Consider the following 20,251-nt stretch of genomic DNA (forward strand, 5'->3'; position numbering starts at 1 on the left):
CAGGCGATAGAATCAGAGAAATCACCTGAAATTGTGCCAGGGGAGGTTTAGGTTGGATATTAGGAAGAATTTCTTTCCTGCAAGAGTGGTCAGGCATTGGAACTGGCTGTCCAGGGAGGTGGTAGAGTCATCATCACTGGAAGTGTTCAAGAAACATGTGGACATGGCACTTTGGGACATGGTTTGATGCCCACTTTATCACTGACATACAGTTCCAATTGGGGCACAAGAGCTTCAGTGTCCTGGAGAACCTCACTTGCCAGAGCACAGGTCTAAAGCAGCCCCTCTGGCAATACCACCCATGGCTGTGCACTGACCTGGCAGCTGCACCAGCCTGTGACTCACTGTCGGTTTGAACTGGGGTAATGGGATGCATTTATCAGCACTAACAGGGAAATTACATCAGACCCCAAAAAGTGGGAGGAAAAGAACAAAAAGTGAACTACATGAAGCAGCCTAATATTAAAGACGACAGGAGGTCAGTCTCTTCTCCTCCCTGCAGAATCAGAGAGGATCCCCAATGACACAGATTACAGCACAACCTATTGAGTGTAACGCCTCAGGAGAAAGCCAAATTCCCCACCACTTCAGCAAGATTGCAAGGCTCACTGATGCCATTATTTTACTGAGAAAATAGGATTGTGAAGGACTATGGAACTGCTAAAAAACTTCTTTCCACCACTCTTAACTCGAGCAATTTGTCATTTTCCTGGTGTCAGTCTTGTTTTGACACCCTCAACGGCTCAAATTATAAACGCTTTTGAAAACTGTACTTCAAGGAAAACAGTTAACAGGTGACATTGTAGCTGTTTAATAGTAAATATTTTCTATTGTTGAATAGCACAGGAATCAGCATGAATACTGGTTAAGAAATGGAATTCCTCTCTGTCAGGACATCTGTTTAAAGAATCCAAGTAACTCTTCATTTGATGGATGATGATGGCTGATTGCAGAACACTGAAAACTGCCCTTATCTCTCTCCACTTGAAACAGTAAATCTGCCTGCCTCATCTTCCATTTAGCCACCAAAAAAGACAGCAGCATATCACCTTGCTGTGGAGCCTCCCTTAGGTTTGCCACAGTGCTACCCTGCAGGAACTGCAGCATGCTGCTTTCTTTCGCCTCTGAGGGAAAAATTAAGTGTTCAGAAATACAATATGAAAAACAGGACTTGGAAAGGAGCCTTTGGAGGAAGACACATGAAGGATCAAAGCCATAACATTGTCATAGAATCATGGAACTGTTGAGATTGGAAGAGACCTTTCAGAACATCAAGTCCAACCGCTCACCTGGAGCTCACAATCCCACCACTACTGCTAAGCCTCTGCCACTAAACCACACCTCTCAGTACCACATACCTGCATATTTTAAATACCTCCAGGGGTGGTGACTCCACCACCTGCCTGGGCAGCCTGCTCCAATGCCTGAGAACCCTTTCTGTGAAGAAATTGTTCCTCAATATCCAACCAGAGATCATTTCAGGATAATCAAAGTATCCATGAAGCTGTGGAGACAGGCTTTAGCAAAGAGGGTTGGGAGGTCAGTGATGAGGCTCTAGATAGAGAACCATGTTCTCAAAGCTACCTTGAAAGCCAGGCATTTGTTGCAGGCTGGGGTGCCTGAAATAGCCAAAGAATCACCATACAAAGCTTCTCAGAGCATCAGCATGAAAATCGAGGCAGAATACAAGTTCATACTAAGAAAGTTCACAGCACACCCATGAAATCAAAACTATGAATAAACCAGATATTTCCTAGGATATTACCTCAAAGGAACAATCAATGGACCAGTTTAGAAACTAGGAAAAAAAAGTACTTCTGAATTATTCTAACTTGAACTAATACAGATAAAAAGGCAGTTCCATATTAGTTGCAAACTACTTTGCATAAGAGTTTTCATTATGTTTTAGATCCTTTGCGTGCTTTTCCTTCTGATAATTCTGTTGATATGCCTTTAATATTATCTAGTCTGACCTTCCTGTTATTTTTCCTTTCCTTGAGCATTTTAATTTGGATCCCACTACCATCCCAAATTCTTCTGGGATGAGAGTGATGACAAAAGACAAGAGACAAGATCATCATTCACCTCTTTATCTTTGCAGATGGGTTTGACTGTCAGAGCTCATTACAAGATAGGACATTGAGGTGCTGGAGTGTATCCAGAGAAGGGCACCAAAGCTGGTGAAGGGTCTGCAGAACAGGGCTGGTGAGGAGCAGCCAAGAGATCTGGGGTTGTTTAGCCTGGAGAAGAGGAGGCTGAGGGGAGACCTCATTGCTCTCTGTAACTACCTAATAGGAGGTTGGAGTGAGGTGTGGAACAGATTTGAGATGCAGGAACAAGGTATTTTCTGTTCCTTCTTGAGTAAAAAGTGGTGTTCTCCATCCAGATGGACATCTCAAGTTGACTTTTTCTTTTCAGAAATTGCCCCCTTTTCCCGCTTCAAACCTTTTTACCCTATTTAAAAATCATAAAACTATAGGATGGTTTGGGTAGGAAGGGACCTCCAAAGGTTATCTAGTCTAACCCCCTCCGCAGTCAGCCTTGTCAAGCCTGATGTTCAGTATCTCCAGGGATGGGGCTTCAATCACCACCCCGGGCACCCTGTTCCAGTGTTCCACGACCCTCGTGGTACAGAACTTGTTCCTAACATCAGCCTAAATCTTGCCTTCTGTAATTTCAAACCATTGCCCCTTGTCCTATCACACCAGGTCTTTTTAAGCAGTCCCTCTGCAGCCTTCTTGTAGGCCCCATTCAGTACTGGAAGACTACTATTAGTTCTGCCTGTAGCCTTCTCTTCTCCAAGCTGAACAACCTCAGCTCCCTCAGCCTGTCCTCCTAGGAAAGGTGTTCCAGTTCCCTTATCTTTTTCAAAGTTTTAAGTGACAAAAAGTGTATTTGAAATGATGTTAGTATCATGTACTGAGGACTTTTTAATGGGACAGAGAGGCCAAATTTGTTAACCTTCTTACTTCCAAGTCTGAGATACCATGTAGAAATGCCTTACCATGAAGGCATGGCCACAGCAGCATGGGCAGGGTGGAAAAGGGGAAGGATGCTTATCCTTAGTTAGGAGACCCTCCTGATCTGTTTGTACTGTACAGTAGCCTCGAGAAAATCAAATATAGTTTCATTTTAAGTAAAGGTAAACAATGTGAAATTAGGTCTTTAGAGACACGATGCTCAATAAAGAGCAGATGTCAAATTTTTGAAGGTTCTGATAAGTCACCTTTTAGTTTCTTTATGTATACTCTGATAAGCCTGACAATTGTTTTTCTCCTGTCCCCAGACTTTGGAGACCTGAGGTTCTTCGCTTTGCTGGCCCTAGGATGCTCTCCCTCCTCCGTTACCCTTCTTGCACTGATGCCTCCCTTATTTTCCTTTAACTCAAAACTCAGACATAGGATGCCAAAGGTACAAGAGCTGGTTGAAGGAAGAGGTGTTTCATGGCTGACACTCATGTTACAATGCAACAGTTTTATGCCCCAAAGCCTCTGCCACAAAACAATAAGAATTCAAGAACAAGGGCTCCTAGCATCTCATGTGCTCATTTGGGCTGTAAAAGGACAACACCATTTTGGTCACTAAACTTGGCATCAATGTCTTTTTGCCTACCATCTAGACTATGTGTTGACATAAAAAAAACCAAAACAGAACTTAACTTTTTACCTGTGTTTTGGTGTTTTGTTTCTTATTTTCTTACACACACCCCCAAGGTGTGCTGTGTCTCCCCAGACAGTGACAGCAGATGGCCTGATAGCAAAGAGCAAGAAAAGTAGTTCCTGCCCAGCCTGGCTGTACCTGAGGGCAGAAGAACGAAGTAGATATACAATGGGATGAGGCAATTGGCTTCAGTAGGTTTAGGATCAGCCCCTTATGCCTCCCATCAAACTCCAGTCCAAGGCCTTCCAGAAAACCGGAAAATTATGACTGCATGGAAGAGAAACTCCTGCCTATGCTACAGCCTAAATCTGGTCCTTGTCTCCACTCAGTTTGATCATTCTTATGGGATGACAGTCATTGCTTTCTCCACAGGACACCATACTTCAAAGCAAAGTAATATAGTGCCTTCAGTTACACTAATGCAATCCCCTTTGATTTATTTCTTCTACCATTTCAGTCAACATCCCAGCAACTCATCTACTTACCAGCTGCACATCTGCTTGACAGCTTTAGGGGTCTTTCTCAAGCAATAAGTCCTGAATGTCTTCCCAGGGTCTTATGCTCCAGCTCTTTACTGTTTAGAGGATATTGCTCTATTTATTCTCAGCTTCATAGTCCTCTTAATGTTTATCTACCAGCATTGCCATCTTTCAAGCCACTGCACTTACTGATAAGGCCGCCTGCATCTGATTACTGGGCCAGTTATTATTTGCTGGTTTGTCCTCTGTATTTCAATGCATTTTTCGGGTTTGCTGGCTTCATTTCCACATACTACTATCCTTGCCAGAGACAGAGGATAAAAGTTGCAGACATGAGAATGATCCTGGAGCCAGCCTTACTAACATTTTGCTAGTTCTTCTCCCTGCTCCCACCCCTGTTGTCACGATAGTCAGAGTTAATAGCTTGCAGCTTATGGTGGAAGGGAAAGATGAGCCATGCATTTACCTGTTGAGTTTTTTTATTCTTTCCAATAAAAATACTGAAATATTTGTTGCCTTTTAAACTTGGTATTTCTACTAGTCATAAAATATACCTTTACATTTTCATTAATTGAGGACCTCAGTTTGGGTCTTTTTAATTATGTTTCACTTGCATCATTTGTCTAAGGTCATGAGTTTTCACCTCCGCAAGAAAAATCTGGCTTAGATGAGATCCAGTGAGGATCTCTCTGACTTCAGCCTCAAGTGCTGACTTCACACCAAGTGCTCAGTGAGAGACTTAATGGAAAACTTGCCTTGGCAGGGGGGTTGGACTAGATGATCTCCAGAGGACCCTTCCAGCCCCTGCCATTATACGATTCTTCATTTTGCTTACCAAAAAACCCCTCAGTGCTCAGACCCAGCTATGTTCTACCATGCTCTCATCCCATTTTTCTTATTGGCTTGCACTTCTTAGGCCAAAAAGAAATTTCTAGGTTTCCATCAACACCCCTATCAGCAGCTTGACAGATAGCCATTTGACAGTGCAGTGCTTTGGTGTAGTACCATACTCACTCATGGGTGAAGTGAGAATTACAGAGCGTTTGTCTCACAGCTGTTCGCCTTCCTACCTAGGAAGGGGCTTGGCAAATGCAGAGCATCACTGCTTGCTGAGGGAACCTGACTGTCCAACTCCAAGATTTGATCTAGTGTGTCATTGTCTGTTTTCAAGCCTGAACTGTGTCTTTCATTACACTAAAGGTCTCCCTTCCCATTAATCTTGTTGAGCAGCTCTCCTCTCCAAGCTCTACTGCCCACAATTTGTGATTCCTTATTGTTGAGCATCCATCACATGTAAAATCAGTTCTAAGCACCCCATTACTCACATATTTAGAGATGTCAAAGCAAGGCCTCCATGTAGCTCCCAGAGCACTTTAGAATTCCCTTCTGCTTTCCCATCAAAAGGCAAAAAGGACACAAGCAGACAGCATCTTATTTGAATTTACCACAGAGATATATTTCCTTATACAGAAAGTTATGAAGAGGAGTAAGGTAAAAAAAAAAAAAAAAAAGCAACTATATAGTACAGGTAATGGTGCATGAACATTACAAGGTTCAGATGAGCTAGGACCCACACCTGGGTCTTTCAAGTGACTTTTTTCAGTCCCAATATGAGAATTTTAAGTGACAGCCCTGTATGGTGGAGTTTGCTTTCTCATGTTGTAATGTATATTAGATCACTGTGCACAGCACCTCAGGTCTTAGAAACCAACAGAGCTTCCTTCTGCTCAACCTGGTCCTCAGTGTGGTTTGGGGACCAGGCCCATAAATAGATATGGCCTGTACACACAACTATGTCTTGACACCTGGAATATTGTATCCAGCTCTGGGCTCCACAGTTCAAAAGAGACAGGGAACTACTGGAGGGAGTTCAACAGAGGGCTACAAGAATGATTAAGGGACTGGAACATCTGTCTGAGAGACCTGGGGCTGTTCAGCCTGGAGAGGAGCAGGCTGAGAAGCTGTCTGATCAATGTCTACAAATATCTGCAGGGTGGTTATCAGGAGTATGCAGCCAGTCTATTTTCAGTGATACCCAGTGATAGGATGTAAATTTAATCACAGGAAATTCCATCTCAACAGAAGAAAACAATTCTTTACTGTGAGGGTGCTAGAGCCCTGGAGCAGGCTGGCCAGAGAGGTTGTGGAGTCTCCTTCTCTGAAGAGCTTCAAAACCCACCTGAACATGTTCCTTCGTGACCTGCTCTAAGTGGTCCTGCTTTGCAGGGGGGGTGGACTCAATGAACTTGGGGCCCTTCCAAACCCCAGCACTCTGTGATTCTGTGACAAGATTTAAGAAATTGGGAAACCTCAGGAAAAAAAGAAACCAAAAAAAAAACCACAACACACAAAAGCCAAAAAGATAATTACTAACATGGGGTGTCCAAAGAATTTTTATACATTCAGGAACCTCCATTATTGGAATAAGCCTCAGAGGAAGTTGTAGAGCTAGTCTCTGAAAACTTGAAATTAACACTTATTTTTAAAAGGGAAAGGGTCACTAACTGGTCTCCAAGGTCTATCCACTAATGCATTGTTTTTCCAGACCAAGATTGCTGTAGTTTGTTCATTCACTCTTTCATTCATTCATTCATCACAGCTCTGAAGTCGTGCAAACAGATTCTGTAAACAAAAACTCTCTACCAGCAAGCTCCCACTGTGCTGGCAATATTAAGTGGCAAGCACATGAACACCCTGCAGAGAAAGCAGAGACAAACAGTTCATTGGCATTTCTTTTTCCTCCTGTCGTTGTAGTTGATGCTGCTTTACAACCGACTTAAAGAGATAGGTTACACCACTAATAAACCTCCACACTTTTAACTCTCCATGCAGACTGGTTGCTGAAGGCTTAATATCAGTCATAATTATTGCCCATAAAACGTTATTGAATCAGATCTTAAAAGTTAACGCTGCTTTGTTTCAGGAGATAAAGGACAGAGAAGGAAACATCGATCAGTCTTCCTGTGATGTAAATCCTTAAGCACAAAAGGGCCTTGGCACTTCAAACATCCCAAATCCCATGGCAAAAGGGACTCAGAGACTGGTTTATCATTGCATTTGATACCACTGCCCAGGTGGAGGATGCGACTCTCTTCCTGCACTCAGGACTGCTGAATGGTGCCCTTTTAGGACAGGGTCACTCCTCTAGCTGTAACATGCACTCAGTAGGCAAATCACCCCAGCTCTGAGAGGCTTTCCTAAAATGCAGCCTCCCACCAGCCAAGCCCTTCTTGCTCATAGCATCACCCTCAAAAACAGATGTTTGCTTTCACAGCCCTCATGTCAAGACAAGTGTTCCATACCTGCAAAGCAAATGCCCTGACCAAAGGCAGCAGGCTGCTGGTTCATGGAGCACGTAAGCTGCCCTAACGTTGCCAGCTACTAAAGACTGGGGTCCTTCCCCTCCACAAACATATTATTCAGCTTTCCACACTCAGAATATAATCAATGCAGCTCTCCCTTTGCCTTTTTATAGTAGAGTATTGCAACAGTTCAAAGCCATTACTCATCTGTACAAAGAATCATAGAATGGTCCAAGAGGAAGAAACATCAGAGGCAGGAAGGAGCAAAGGAGACCAGCAGGTGTCCTCCCTGCCAAAAGCCAGAGTGCTCCCCAGTAGGAAAGAGATCTTGACTCCTATGTAAAATGAGCTTCACCCCCCCTGCCTTTCCATGGTTACCCCACAAATACTAATCATCATGTGGACACTCCAGTGCTTTGTAAAGTGAGGAGAGATTGTTAAGGTTGAGGACAGGCTCTAGTCCTTTGAAAACAAAGGGAAGCAGGTTCTGACTTATGTGCCAGCTCTCAAGCCAGCCCTGATTAGATAAACTCTCCAACTCTGTCATGCACCTGCTTTGGGAAGCAACTACTGCATTAGGAAGCTTTATGGAACACATCCTTTTCAAGCCTGAAGTGTGTGCCAATGAAATTGTGCAATAGTGTAATAGGAAATCCTTGCAGGGAGACCTGTTCTGAATTGTCTACACATAGATAAGGCACAGAATTTATTCCCTTCAAGATTTTATTAACCTTTTGCTGATGGAAGGGGATTGCTGATTGAGAGCTAGATGAGGTCAGTGCAGCAATTATATTTGGAATCCTCTTCCAACAAGGTTCTTGTACAATGTAAGAAAAAAAGTTGACAAAATTAATTGTTACTTAAACCCAGTCTTTTGGAAGAATAATTAACCTATAATACCTATTCTGGCCTCCTCTCCAGCCCTGAAAAGTAATCCTTTCTCATTAGTTTCAAGTTTAATTAGCGTCAATAATGAAATGCCCCTCAGAAATAACCCTTGCATCGTGCTCTCTAATGCTGACAAACGCTGCCCTACAAATGGAAGGGCCACAGGGCGATGTCTGAAGCTCAGTAGATCACAGATGTTCCCAAAAGCCCCAAAAAGCAAACAAGACTGTAAAAAGTGTAGAGCTTGACAACAACAGATTTATCTGAAAGACAAGTGCTGCAAACACAGCATGGAGCAGAGACAACTCAAAGGTGGTTTTGCCAATAACTGCTGCAGTATTTCCAGTGAGTTACCGAGCCTCTCAACTCTAATTTCTTGTTCTTGCTTGGCCTTTTGGCTGAAGCAGAGAGAGACATGACTATTTACTATATTCTATATGAGAAAATTATATTCAGCACTTGCAGTCTAACATAATCAAATAATGCTTTTCCCATCCCTAGCTTCTATGAACTCTGTAAAATAGATATAATAATGCTTAGCATTGTCACCAGGGTGATAAGGCTTAAAGTACTTCAAGAATCTAACTTGAAAGAGGCCATAAAAGGCCCAGACATTCTGAGGCATCCAGGATAGACCATTACTTAACGGGTGAGCAGATGAATGCCAATGTACAAGTTGTAATTTGAGGTCTGCTGCAACTTGCAGAGCTCTGAAGGGTCACCACACATTTCTAATAGGTGAAGTCACAGATATTCAGGGCACAGGCACTACAGCCACTGCATTCAGAAGAACCACACAAGCTTGCAAATCAGAGCTTCAAAGAAACCTTCAATAACATTAAAGTCCCAGAAAGAGTATGACATATTGAGCAATACTATTCCTGATACACCTACTGATCTACATCATTAAGTCCTTACACTTGTATTACCTCTTCCTAACAGGCATCAGGAGCCATAGAATTGTTCTGGTTGGAAAAGACTTCTGAGATCATCCAGTACAGCCACCAATCTAACACCACCATGGCCATTAAACCATGTCCCAATGTGCCATGACCACACATTTCCTGAACACCTGCATAGATGGTGACTCCACCACCTCCCTGGGCAGCCTGTTCCAATGCCGGACCACTCTCAGTAAGGAAATTTTTCCCAATATCCAACCTGAACCTGCCTAGCACAATTTCAGGTCATTTCCTCTCATCCTATGACTTCATAGTAGAAAGAAAAGATCAATCTCCACCTCACTCACTACAACCTCCTTTCAACACAGGCACAAGAATTCACATGTGGCCATATCACACCCTACTCCCACCCTCACCACTGCAGTATCCCTGCTTTTTCCCCCTAGACTCACCAGCAAGTGTTCCCTGTTCTTCATCTCACATAGAATCATCTTCTCTCCCTTTGCCCAGCTTGTAACTCAGAGACAGAGTTTTCTTTCATCACAAGTTTTTGTAAGATACAACACTAGTAAGACTTGCTGTCAGTAAGAAAATGAGGAGAAGCTTACAGAAAGAACCTCCACCTCTGTCTTCACAGTGCACTGTTACAGGGGAAACCCCAGTCCAAAATCAGTTCAGCACATACTCCTGCTTCAGCAGGAAAGGCAGATCTTATACCTTCATGGAAACATGGCACTACCAAGTACTGCTTTTAAGATTAGCAAATTGAACTGAAGAGCTGCTAGAAACAAATCATAAAGAGGATGCTTCACATTTCTATAACCAGAAGAAAGATTCCTCCTAATAACTCCACTTTGTCATCCATAATCCATCCAAGAAGGAAGAGGCAGACCACTGAAGCTTTAAACAAGCTCAAATCCCCCATTCCATGTACACATCTAAGATTTTTAAGTAGGAAATCATAAAAAACAAACCTGTTTCCACAACATTCTCCATTTCCAGGACAGCCAATGCTCAGTCTGCTCAGCGTGCTCAGCAGCCCCCACAAGCCAACACTTAAAGCTCCTCACTGCAAATGGAGACAGTATCCAGTTGAAGCTGCTAAATGCCCTCTGTCCAGCTGAAGCTCATAAATGCCCTCTGTCCAGCTGAAGCTGCTAAATGCCCTCTGTCCAGCTGAAGCTCATAAATGCCCTCAGCCCAGCTGGCCACAGGCAGACTAATCACAACCTACCCCCAAAAGCTCTGTCCAAAAGCTCACAAAGTATTCCAATTGCAAATCTGAATTTGGCTTCAAGACAGGTGCTTATTCAACAGTCAAAGGCAGGACAAGTAATTTCTCAAAAAACCCCAGAAACTCAGTCTCTTGTAGCATCAAACAAAACTGGTGGCATTTCTGTTTCAAAAGTTTGCTGTCACTGAAGTGAAGGAATGAGCACTCTTGATGGAAGTCAATCGATATGGCAGGCTGGGTTAGCTTCTCCTTCAGAAATCTGAGAGTTCAGACCACACCTGCTGGTCTATTACTGAGATCCTTAGGAAGTAAAAGCAGCAGTAGTCTACAAAAAAAGAATACCTTCTACCAGCAGAGTTCCAAAGACGTCAAGACTGTCAAGGTTTCCCAGGAAGGTCATGCCCAGGAGGGATGTTCCCTCCCTAAAGGTGTTCAAGGCCAGGTTGGATGAGGAATTTGAGCAACCTGGTCTAGTGGAGGTGTCCCTGCCCATGGCAGGGGGGTTGGAACTAGATGATCCTTGAGGTCTCTTCCAACCTAAACCATTCTATGTATCTATGAATCTATGATTCCCCTTCACTTAACTGCCATAGCGTAGAGCTTCTTCTGCAAGCAGAAGTATGTAAGTCCTATCTGTGCTGTCACAGGGAATTTCTGAGTAGCCATGCTAAGCAGGATAGTGACAACCACGAAGCTGTGTGGCCGCCTCAGCCATAAATCAAAACACCCATGTAAATTAGACTTTAGTCTCAAAATGTGTTTCTTGCCTAAATATTTAAACACATAAATAACTCCCAGCCATTCCAGCTTGTCATTTTAAGCTTTCTGACATTTATTGTTCGCAAGAAAAGAAAGGTCAGACTTATCAAATCTGCATTTATGCTTCCATGACATTTTTCTCCAACCAAATTTTTCTGAATTAGGGAAGCAAGACAAATGTGGCACATTTTATAAAGGACCTTTCTCAGCTCTGCACTGTGGTCTCAGCAGTGTCATTGAGCCTGGGAAGTGACCTCTCAGGAAACAGGTGATGTGGCTCAGTGGATAGAAAGAGATTTGGGAAGCAGGCAATGTGGTTTGCTGTTAGGTAAACCACTTGTGCCAAAAGAGCAGATCTTCAAGTCTCAGTAGTCCAGTTCTGGGGAGCTCAAGCTGATGCCCTGGTATGAGAATTGATGACAGGCAATACCCAGGCATGGTGTGGAATTTGCTTGGGAAGAAAATCAAAACACAGCAATGTGCTCAAGTGGACAATGCCAATAACATCCTGGTGGGTATCAGGAACAGTGAGGCCAGCAGGAGTAGGGAAGTGATCATGCCCCTGTCCTCAGCACTGGTGAAGCCACACCTTGAATACTGGGCTCAAGAAGGACGTTGAGGTGCTGGAGAGTGTCCAGGGAAGGCCAGAAAAGCTGGAGAAGGGTCTAGAGCAGAAGTCTTATGAGGAGCAGCTGAAGGAACCGGGGTTGTTTAGTCTGGAGAAGAGGAACTGAGAGAGGACCTCGTTGCTCTCTACAACTCCCTCAATGGAGGTTGTAGTGAGGTGGGGGTTGGTCTGTTCTCCCTAGTATCAGGTGATAGGATGAAAAGAGATGTCCTCAAAACCTGCCAGGGGTGGCTTAGGTTGGAAATTAGGAAAAATTTCTTTACTGCAAGAGTGATCAGGCATGGAAACAGGCTGCCCAGGGAGGTGATGGAGTCACCATCCCTTGAGGCATTCAAGAAATGCATGGGCATGGCACTTTGGGACATGGTTTAATGGCCTCGGTGGTGTTAGGCTGATGGTGGGATTGGATGACTTTAGAGGTCTTTACCAACCAAAACAATTCTATGATTCTATAATTCTAACTTAGACTCCCCAAGCACCACTACCCCAGAGGAGTTAGCACTGATGTATTGAAAAGGTGATACCCTCTTTACAATGATCAGCCCCATTTATTTGGGGATTTCTTAAGCGCTAAACACTGTAACTCTCCCAGTCTCCCCTCATTTCTTCTACTCTTTTTTCCCCTGCTAATTCACAAACATTGTCACAAAACACAGATTTTATTTCCTATCATGCAATGTTCATGTGAGACGTGCAGTGAACCAGATGACTAGATGACTCCAGGATGCAATTTACTCAGACATTGCAAAACTGTCTTTGATTTTGCATTTGTATAATAAAGCACTTAAGTCTCCCAGTGCACTTCTCTGCTGTAGGTATTTGTTCCCTTTTCTTAAGGATGGGGAAATAAAAGCACAGCGAGTTTAGCAAATACATCTTTTTAAAATGTGCCATAAATGTTCATTCAAATTAAAAAAAAAAAAACAAACCATAAACCTGTGCACTTTTTTGTGTTTGTTTATGGATGTTTTACTGAACATGGGTATGAATAAGAACATTCATAAGAATGGTGAGCCTAAAAGTAAAGAAAAATGGCAGAAAACAGACCTAGAAACTATAAACATGTTGTACATTCTATGGTCCTGCTCTGACAGGGGGGTTGGACTCGAAGATCTCCAGAGGTCCCTTCCCACCCCTTACATCCTGTGATCCTGTGATAATCCTGAATCCCAGCAAAGATCAGCAACTCTCTGATCCAGGTGAACCCATGGGGAATAGAGATCACAGCATGTTTTCCATGAACCACTCAAAGCTAGAGCATCATTTCTAACATTAGCTGCCAAAGAATTGGTACCACATTTGCAAAGCCCTACATTTTTGTGGCCAGCGTGGAAGCAGTGAACTATAAATCAACGGAAAACTGTGAGTTTTCTTGGTGTTGATGGAGTAGGAAAGTGATCTGGACAGGAACAGACAAGACAGCAGCAGGACAAAGGATCATGCTGCTGCCCACAAAGCCAGGCAAACCCATCACCAGGCAATCAGTTTGCTCTTCAAGAGACATTTACTGTTCAAGAAGAGGTACTCTGGACTGACTAAAGCCACATTTCTGGAGAGCACCAGTCACTGGGGGTCTAGAGGGAGGGAGGTGTTACAAACCTAAGAGTTAAGGAAGAAAGGACTGGAAAAACTGCTCCTAATCACACTTTGTGATTTAGGGGCTGGTAAACAGCATGTAGCACACTGGTACCTCTGACAACCCAAGGACTGAAAAGGAAAATCTCATTTCGTGTCTAGAGTAAACTCAAGTACAACTCAGGCCTATTCTTAAGCTTTGAACAGGTTGCCCAGGGAGGTGGTAGAAGCCTCATTCCTGGAGGTTTTTAAGGCCAGGCTGGATGGAGCTCTGAGCAACCTGATCTAGTGTGAGGTGTCCCTATCCACGGCAAGGGGGTTGGAACAAGATGATCCTTGAGGTCCCTTCCAACCTTGACAATCCTATAATTCTATGAAAGCTGGCCTGATAAGCAAGGCAAAGTGCACAACCCCATCAGAAATGAACAAAGACACTTGCACTACAACGAAAACCTTTCAGAAACTCCAGTGCAATGCTTCTGCCTTAGTCACCAATTTTTGCCACTGAGGTGTCTATCAGAAGAGCAAGATCTCAGATGCTGCATAGAAGTGAGAATGAGAGAAAATCAGAGAGCAGATGGAAAATGATTGATCTTTTACCAGTTTTCTGCTCAGTATGGCACAACTCCAAACTTTGCTCTTTTCGAGCAGAAAAACAAAAGCTACCAGAAGAAAAATACAATTAAGAGACCTTGATTAAATTTTGGTACCTCTAAAATATGTGGAAAGAATTCTGCAGGCTTTACTCCAGCCAGATTTCAGCTTGGAGCTCATGAATTTTTTTCACTTAACAAAACGTCCACTTTCAAAACCACATTTTCATCTAGTCTGAAGTTTTCTCTAATCTTTTGGCAAAAGGTTCCTCCTGCAAATGAGGTCGGGTGCATGGCAGCAGTACCCTAAAGATGTAAAGCCTAATTGCCTCAGCATTATCACAGCATTGGTATAGAGTGAATGCAGTTTCAGGGAGAAGACATGGGGCAAGTTAATAAAATTGTAGATGAAGACCTCAGTGCAGGAGTAATGATTCCCCTAGCCAGAGGATGGAAAGTTATGCATTGCTATTTAAAAAATATAATTGGAATGTTAAATCTATTTCATGAATGAAAGTACATTGACCTTTTGAGGGAGGAATGACTCATTTTCATCCCTGTATGCCCCTTTTTAACGCACGCTTCCCACCTTTGCATATGTAAGTAGCAATTAGTTTTCATGGGAAGTTATTTTATGGCCATTTCAAGCTTATTAAACTTCCTGAGTAAACTCACAAGAAATCTATTTAGCAACATTTGGGGCCTAGGTGCCCAACAGTGAGTGGACTGGTTACCTGGGACCTTAACATGAAAAAAATTAAAGAATCATAGAATGGTTTAGATTGAAAGGAACCTTAAAGATCATCTAGTTACAACCCCACTGCCATGGGCAAGGACACCTCCCTCTAGACCAGGTTGCTCAAGGCCTCATCCAACCTGGCCTTGAATGCTTGCAGGGAGGTAGCATCCACAACTTCCCAGGGCAACCTGCTCCAGTGTCTCAGCACCCCCACTGTGAAGAATTTCTTCCTAATCTCCAGTCTAAATCTTCTCTCTTCCATCTTAAAGCCACTCCCTCAGGTTCTATCTCTACACACCCTTATAAAATGTCCCTCCCCAAATACCAATGTCAATGCAAGGTTAGGGTGCAAGGGCTCTGGATCGCTACAGAGCCCATGCAAGAGTTGAGCACTCACTCTGGACCAAGTCAAACCCATGCCAGAGTATTTTTAAGTCCTGTGAGTAATTTTAGCCCAGCGGCGGAGGACCAGTCTTGCAAGGGGTGGTCACTGCTGGTGCTCAGGAAGATCTTTACTTGGTAGTCTGTACAGAGAGAAGGTTTGGGAATTTTTTCCCAAGGAAGCTCAATAACCTGTCCAGAGGCTAGAAACCCATGGTGCTTCAACACTATACAGCAAATCCTGTAAGACCAGAACTAAAACTGGCCAAGACTTCTCTGACATAAAAGGTTTGTTAGATTTCAGCCATCAAACAAGCCAGCTTCAGTTTGCCATGGCAATGTGTTGTTTTTGACTGAACTCTTTTGGGAAAGGTTTCCTTGGAGGTAGGGTGGAATTTCCAGTCAAAACCAAAGAAAACAAAAGCCGAGTCAACAGCAACCTGGCAGATGGGAGGTTCACCTAAACTATGGGAGATATGCAGCACAGCTCACTCCTCCCTTCTTCTGCATTTGTCTTTGTGGTGTGTTTTTCTATAGAAATGATTGAAATTAATTCAGCTGGGTTTGTTGCTGTTGTTGTTTGATTTTGTTTTGGTTTTTTGTCCCAGAGAAGCACTAGGGGAAGGAGAAACAGCCAATATTAATTCTGAAAGCATTTCCAAGAAAAGAAAACTCTCTGCTGCCTGACTTTGAAAAGGCCAAGCTGACACCAAACCAGTACATGGGCTGAGGACCACAGCTTTTCTAAATGGAAGATTTTTTTAGCTTGCAGGATGCTCTGTTCCCATAAGAATGAGTGAGAGAAATCTAGCCTTGAGAGTATTTGAAGGAGAAACCTGGAGAAATTCCTGTAAACTTTATGGTTTGTCTGTTAAAACAACTGCAGTCCAGTAAGAACATCCTTTGCTAATTGTTCAGTAACACACTGAGACAAATTGCTTCACACTCTGTGCAAACATGCTGTTAAAAAGGGGAAAGGTTCCCTCCAGTTAAACACCTTTGAGTCAGGACCAGAGAATTTAACAGTTAAAGAGAAGAAAGTATTATTTACAGGAATCTGTTGTCACCCTTAAGGTCAGTGGGAATTCATTCCCTTTGCAATTTTTTCTTCTCCTAAAGTATCATTCGTTCTCCACTCATGTGGAGGATAATTTGGTGAAAACAATTTAGCAAGGTAATTATATCTTTTCCAGGGAAGCACTGCAGTCCTGGGCATCTTCATCAGAGGAGAGGGAAAAAAAAGAAAAAGGAGGGAAAAAAAAAAAAAAAAGAAAAAGCTAAATATGTCAGCATAAGTGAAGCAGCTTTACATTGTTGATGGGAGGATTGTATTGTTTGAAATCCATTTCCAATTAGCTTTACCACTGAAGGAAAGGCTCAGTTGCCTTAGGAAGGGCTTTAGTTAAGCCCCATATACATTAGCTGCAATGGTGTCAATAATTGCTGGTGTCTGCACACCTCTGGGCTGGTGAAGGCTGCTCATGCTGCTAGCACTGTGTCAGCAATCCTGCCATCAGCAGGGCAACACGGCACACATTTAAGCATGGCAGTGACACATGGTGCTCGCACAAGCTGCACCTTTACAAAGCAGAAAGAATGAATTTTTAGTGTTTTTCATGTCAGAAGTGGAGTGCAAGGCCATGTAACAGTACAGCTACAGTAAGATGTCACTGCTGGAACAGCAGAGATGCAATTTTATAGTAACACAACTTAGGCACATTAGCAACCTTGGTGTGGATCCTTACAGATGGCAAACAGCTGCTAGGGGAAGTTATTACTCTGGTACAGGTAAATGAGGTCCCTATTCTTTCCCTCTGCTCCTCTTTTTCCTGCATCCCCTAGGACTGACTTTGCATGCTTGTGTTGCAGTAAGTACAGCAGAGCCCTGGTCTGCAATATGATTTTACAGGGGCATAAATAACTAATACTTACCTGTCTGGAAAAATAGGCATTGCTTCTCAACAGCTAGGCAGCAGTCAACATCCAGAGCATGTGGGCTTTACTAACTTTGGTTAAAGCTCCATCTGTGCTGCACTCCCACGACCAGAGCACCCGTTAGCTCTCATATATGCCCTTCATCTAGGTTAAAAACACCCCTTCATCCTCAAAGAAGACAGATGCATGCCTTCCAGCTCCTTCATTGCTCTAAGCACCATCAACAATGCACTGGCACTAAAAGCTCAGCCTGCATCTTTACTGTCAAAGAAGGAGATCTGCAAAGCAAAATAACTGCTACTCACAACAAATTCCCCAAATAGTAAAAAAACCCAGAGATGGTGGCTTCAGGTGTATTTCATTCTTATTACTCTTTTTTTTTTCTTTTAATTGCAACATAGAAAGGCAAGACTTGCTGGAAGGTTGGGTGTGTGGCCTCACCTAGCCACCTTGTGGTAGACTACCTCTGCCTTAGCCCTGCCCAAAGGGACACAGAAACAGCCAGCCAAGGTATTTCCCTTCAGCTGCAAGTGTAAGCCTGACTCACACCCAGCGTTCTCTGACGGTCTGCTCCGATTTTTCATTTCAGGCAGCATGGAATGAGATGGGTTCAGTCGGTAGTTTTTCAGATTGCTGGCCCAGCTTTTCCAGTGAGCATCGAAAATCAGTTGCTCCAGCCCAGCACTGACTTCTCTCACCTCTTCTGAATGTACTTAAGTATATTCTGTGGTCCATTAAGTAGGTGTCTGCTCAGGGACACACCATTGACTTCTACACAGCTTCATAAAACCACCCTAACTTAACTCACTGTGACAAATTATTTGGCCCTGCAGTCCTCTAGGTATTAGATTCTTGTAGTAGGAGAGCCCGTATCAGAGCTCTTGTGAAGGACACAATGTACACAGAATGGAAAGCTCTCCTGACCACTGGCCCAAAACTGAGACTTGAGGCTGCTACCCCAGCTTCTTGTCTGACTGTAGCTGATGTGGTGTAGATCACTAAGGATCATCTGTCATTTTACAAGGGATAGAAATTAATTCCATCTGATATAAGTGAAACTTGAAATAACCTGCATCTGGCAGGTTGTCCATCAGCCACTACCTTAGATACTTAAAGAAGAGTAACAATACTGATACCAAGAACCCAAACCATTAATGTATAAATCTGGTCAGTCTGAGCTTTGGAAGTGTCCGTGCTGTTCCCAGAGATCTGCCTGCACATAACCTTGGAATCACTTTCATCACTTTGAGGAAGCTTCCCTTTTAAAGATGTTCCAAAGAGCCTGATATTGCTGTCCTTAAGCTAATGACGCGTTAACCTTCGGGTCTCGCTTGCGGCTGTTCGGCACAAACGAACTCTTTGTCATTTCGCAAAACCCCCCTTCAGCGCTCTCAGAACACTTGTTCCGACCCTACAAAAGCTCCTCATTTTGTACCAGTAAAACGCAGCCGTTAGAAGTCGCGACTGCTCCGGGCGGAGAAGCTGCGCTTCCCGCACCCGCCAGGCTGGACGCGGTGGGGCTGGCGCTGTGTCCCGGCCTGAGATAGCACCCTGCGGCGCCGGGATCCCACTGCGGTGGGGCTGGCCGTGCGTCCCGGGTGGAGGTGGCACCCTGCAGCGCCGGGACAACGCTGCGGTGGGGCAGGGGTCGGGGCGGGGGCTCATCGGGAGCGAGCGAGGGGCGCTGCCCGGCATGCAACGCACGGCTCACCTGCCGCGGAGACGTGGAAGAGGAGACGCGGGCGGGCGGCGCGGATGGCCGCCGATAGCCCACGCTCGCTGCCCGGGAGGGCTCCCCGGCGCTCGGGCATCAGACGCACCCGCAACCGCCCATCGCCGGAGCGGAGCCACCAGGCGAAGAGCTCGGTGAGGTTGAACTCCAGCTGCGCCCCGCCGGAACCCGGCGGCGGTTCGCCGGCGCAGCCGTCCCGCAGGCTGCCCTCGCCCACTTCCAGCACCAGCTGCTTGGCACGCCGCAGCCGCCTCCCGGCCGCCGAGGGCCCACCGCCGGAGGGATGGGGGGGAGCGGGCGGCGCGCCCCGTGGCAGCCCCCCGCGGGCGGCGCGGAGCAGGGGCGCGCAGTCCAGCCGCAAGCGACATCGCGCTGCGGCGCGCCCCGGCGGTCCCAGCACCAGCTCCCGCACGTAGGTGCGAAACAGTGAGGGCACAACGAAGTCCAGGGCCAGACTCCTCCTCTGCAGCCGCGAAAGGCCGGGGCTGTCCCGCGGCCCCGCCACGGCCGGAGCCAAGCTCAGGGCGAAGCAGGCGGCGGCCAGAAGGCGGGCGACCAGTCTGCCCCCCGCCATCACCCGCCCGCCCGCTGCCGGCAGCGCCCCGTCCTGCTTCGCGCCGGGCTAGCTGCCGGAGAGCGCTGCGCCGGGCTGTTCCGGCCAAGGAGCGTGATGCCGGGCCGCGCCGTGGCCCCGGCCGTGACCAGTCCGGCTGAAGAGCGCGGCGGCGGCGCTACGCCCCGGGCCGGCGCTGCGCGGGCTTTGCCGGCTCCAACTACCCGCCACAACGCGGGCATTACCCAGCCCGCGGTGACGTCACGCCCGAGCCCGCCCGCCGGCAGCCAATAGTGTCTTTGGAAGCCCTCATTATGCAAATGTACCGGGGCGGGGCGGCGGGGGCAGCGTTCATTGAGAAAGAAAAAAGCAGCTGTCGGCGGGGCTGATCTGCAGCGGGCCCGGGGGCTGCGAGCAGCCGGGCTATGCGGGGCTGAGGCAGCGGCCGCTGGCGGCCCGCAGCGAGGGGCCAGGACAGCTGGGAAGGGCAGGGTCGAAGCCGCACCTCCGCAGGGTGCTCGCAGGAACGGGCACCGACCCCCCGAGCCCTGGCGCCGGCAGCGTGAGAGATGCGCTAGGGTCCCGTTCACCGCCTACTCGCTCTGTCTCGCTGTACAGGCAACGACGGACAGAGGTGGTCGGGTTTTTCCCTTTTCTTCCCTTTCCCCTTCCTTCCTATCTTTCCTTTTCTCCCCTTCCCCTTTCCTTCTCCTTCTCCTTCCTTTCCTCTTCCCCTTCTCCTTGTGCTTTGCTTCCTTCCCTTTCTTCTTCTTTCCCATTCTTCTTTTTCTTCTTCCCTTCTTTTTTCCCTTCCTCTTCCCTTTCTCCTTCCCTTCCTCTTCTCCTTCACTTCCTTCCCTTTCTTATTCCTTTCCATCCTTCATTTTCCCG

General features: G+C 45.6%; 1 protein-coding gene across 1 annotated transcript in view; it reads right to left on the minus strand.

Annotated features, from left to right (window-relative positions):
- Positions 1-19,381, minus strand: part of ALK (ALK receptor tyrosine kinase) — a 383,537-nt gene extending 364,156 nt beyond the window's left edge. The window contains exon 1 of the mRNA XM_054397449.1: positions 18,787-19,381. Coding sequence (XP_054253424.1) covers positions 18,787-19,381 — 595 coding nt within the window. The remainder of the gene's footprint in view (positions 1-18,786) is intronic.
- Positions 19,382-20,251: the final 870 nt, after the last annotated feature.

The sequence above is a fragment of the Indicator indicator genome, chromosome 2 (assembly GCF_027791375.1).
Source record: "Indicator indicator isolate 239-I01 chromosome 2, UM_Iind_1.1, whole genome shotgun sequence".
NCBI lineage: Eukaryota > Metazoa > Chordata > Aves > Piciformes > Indicatoridae > Indicator > Indicator indicator.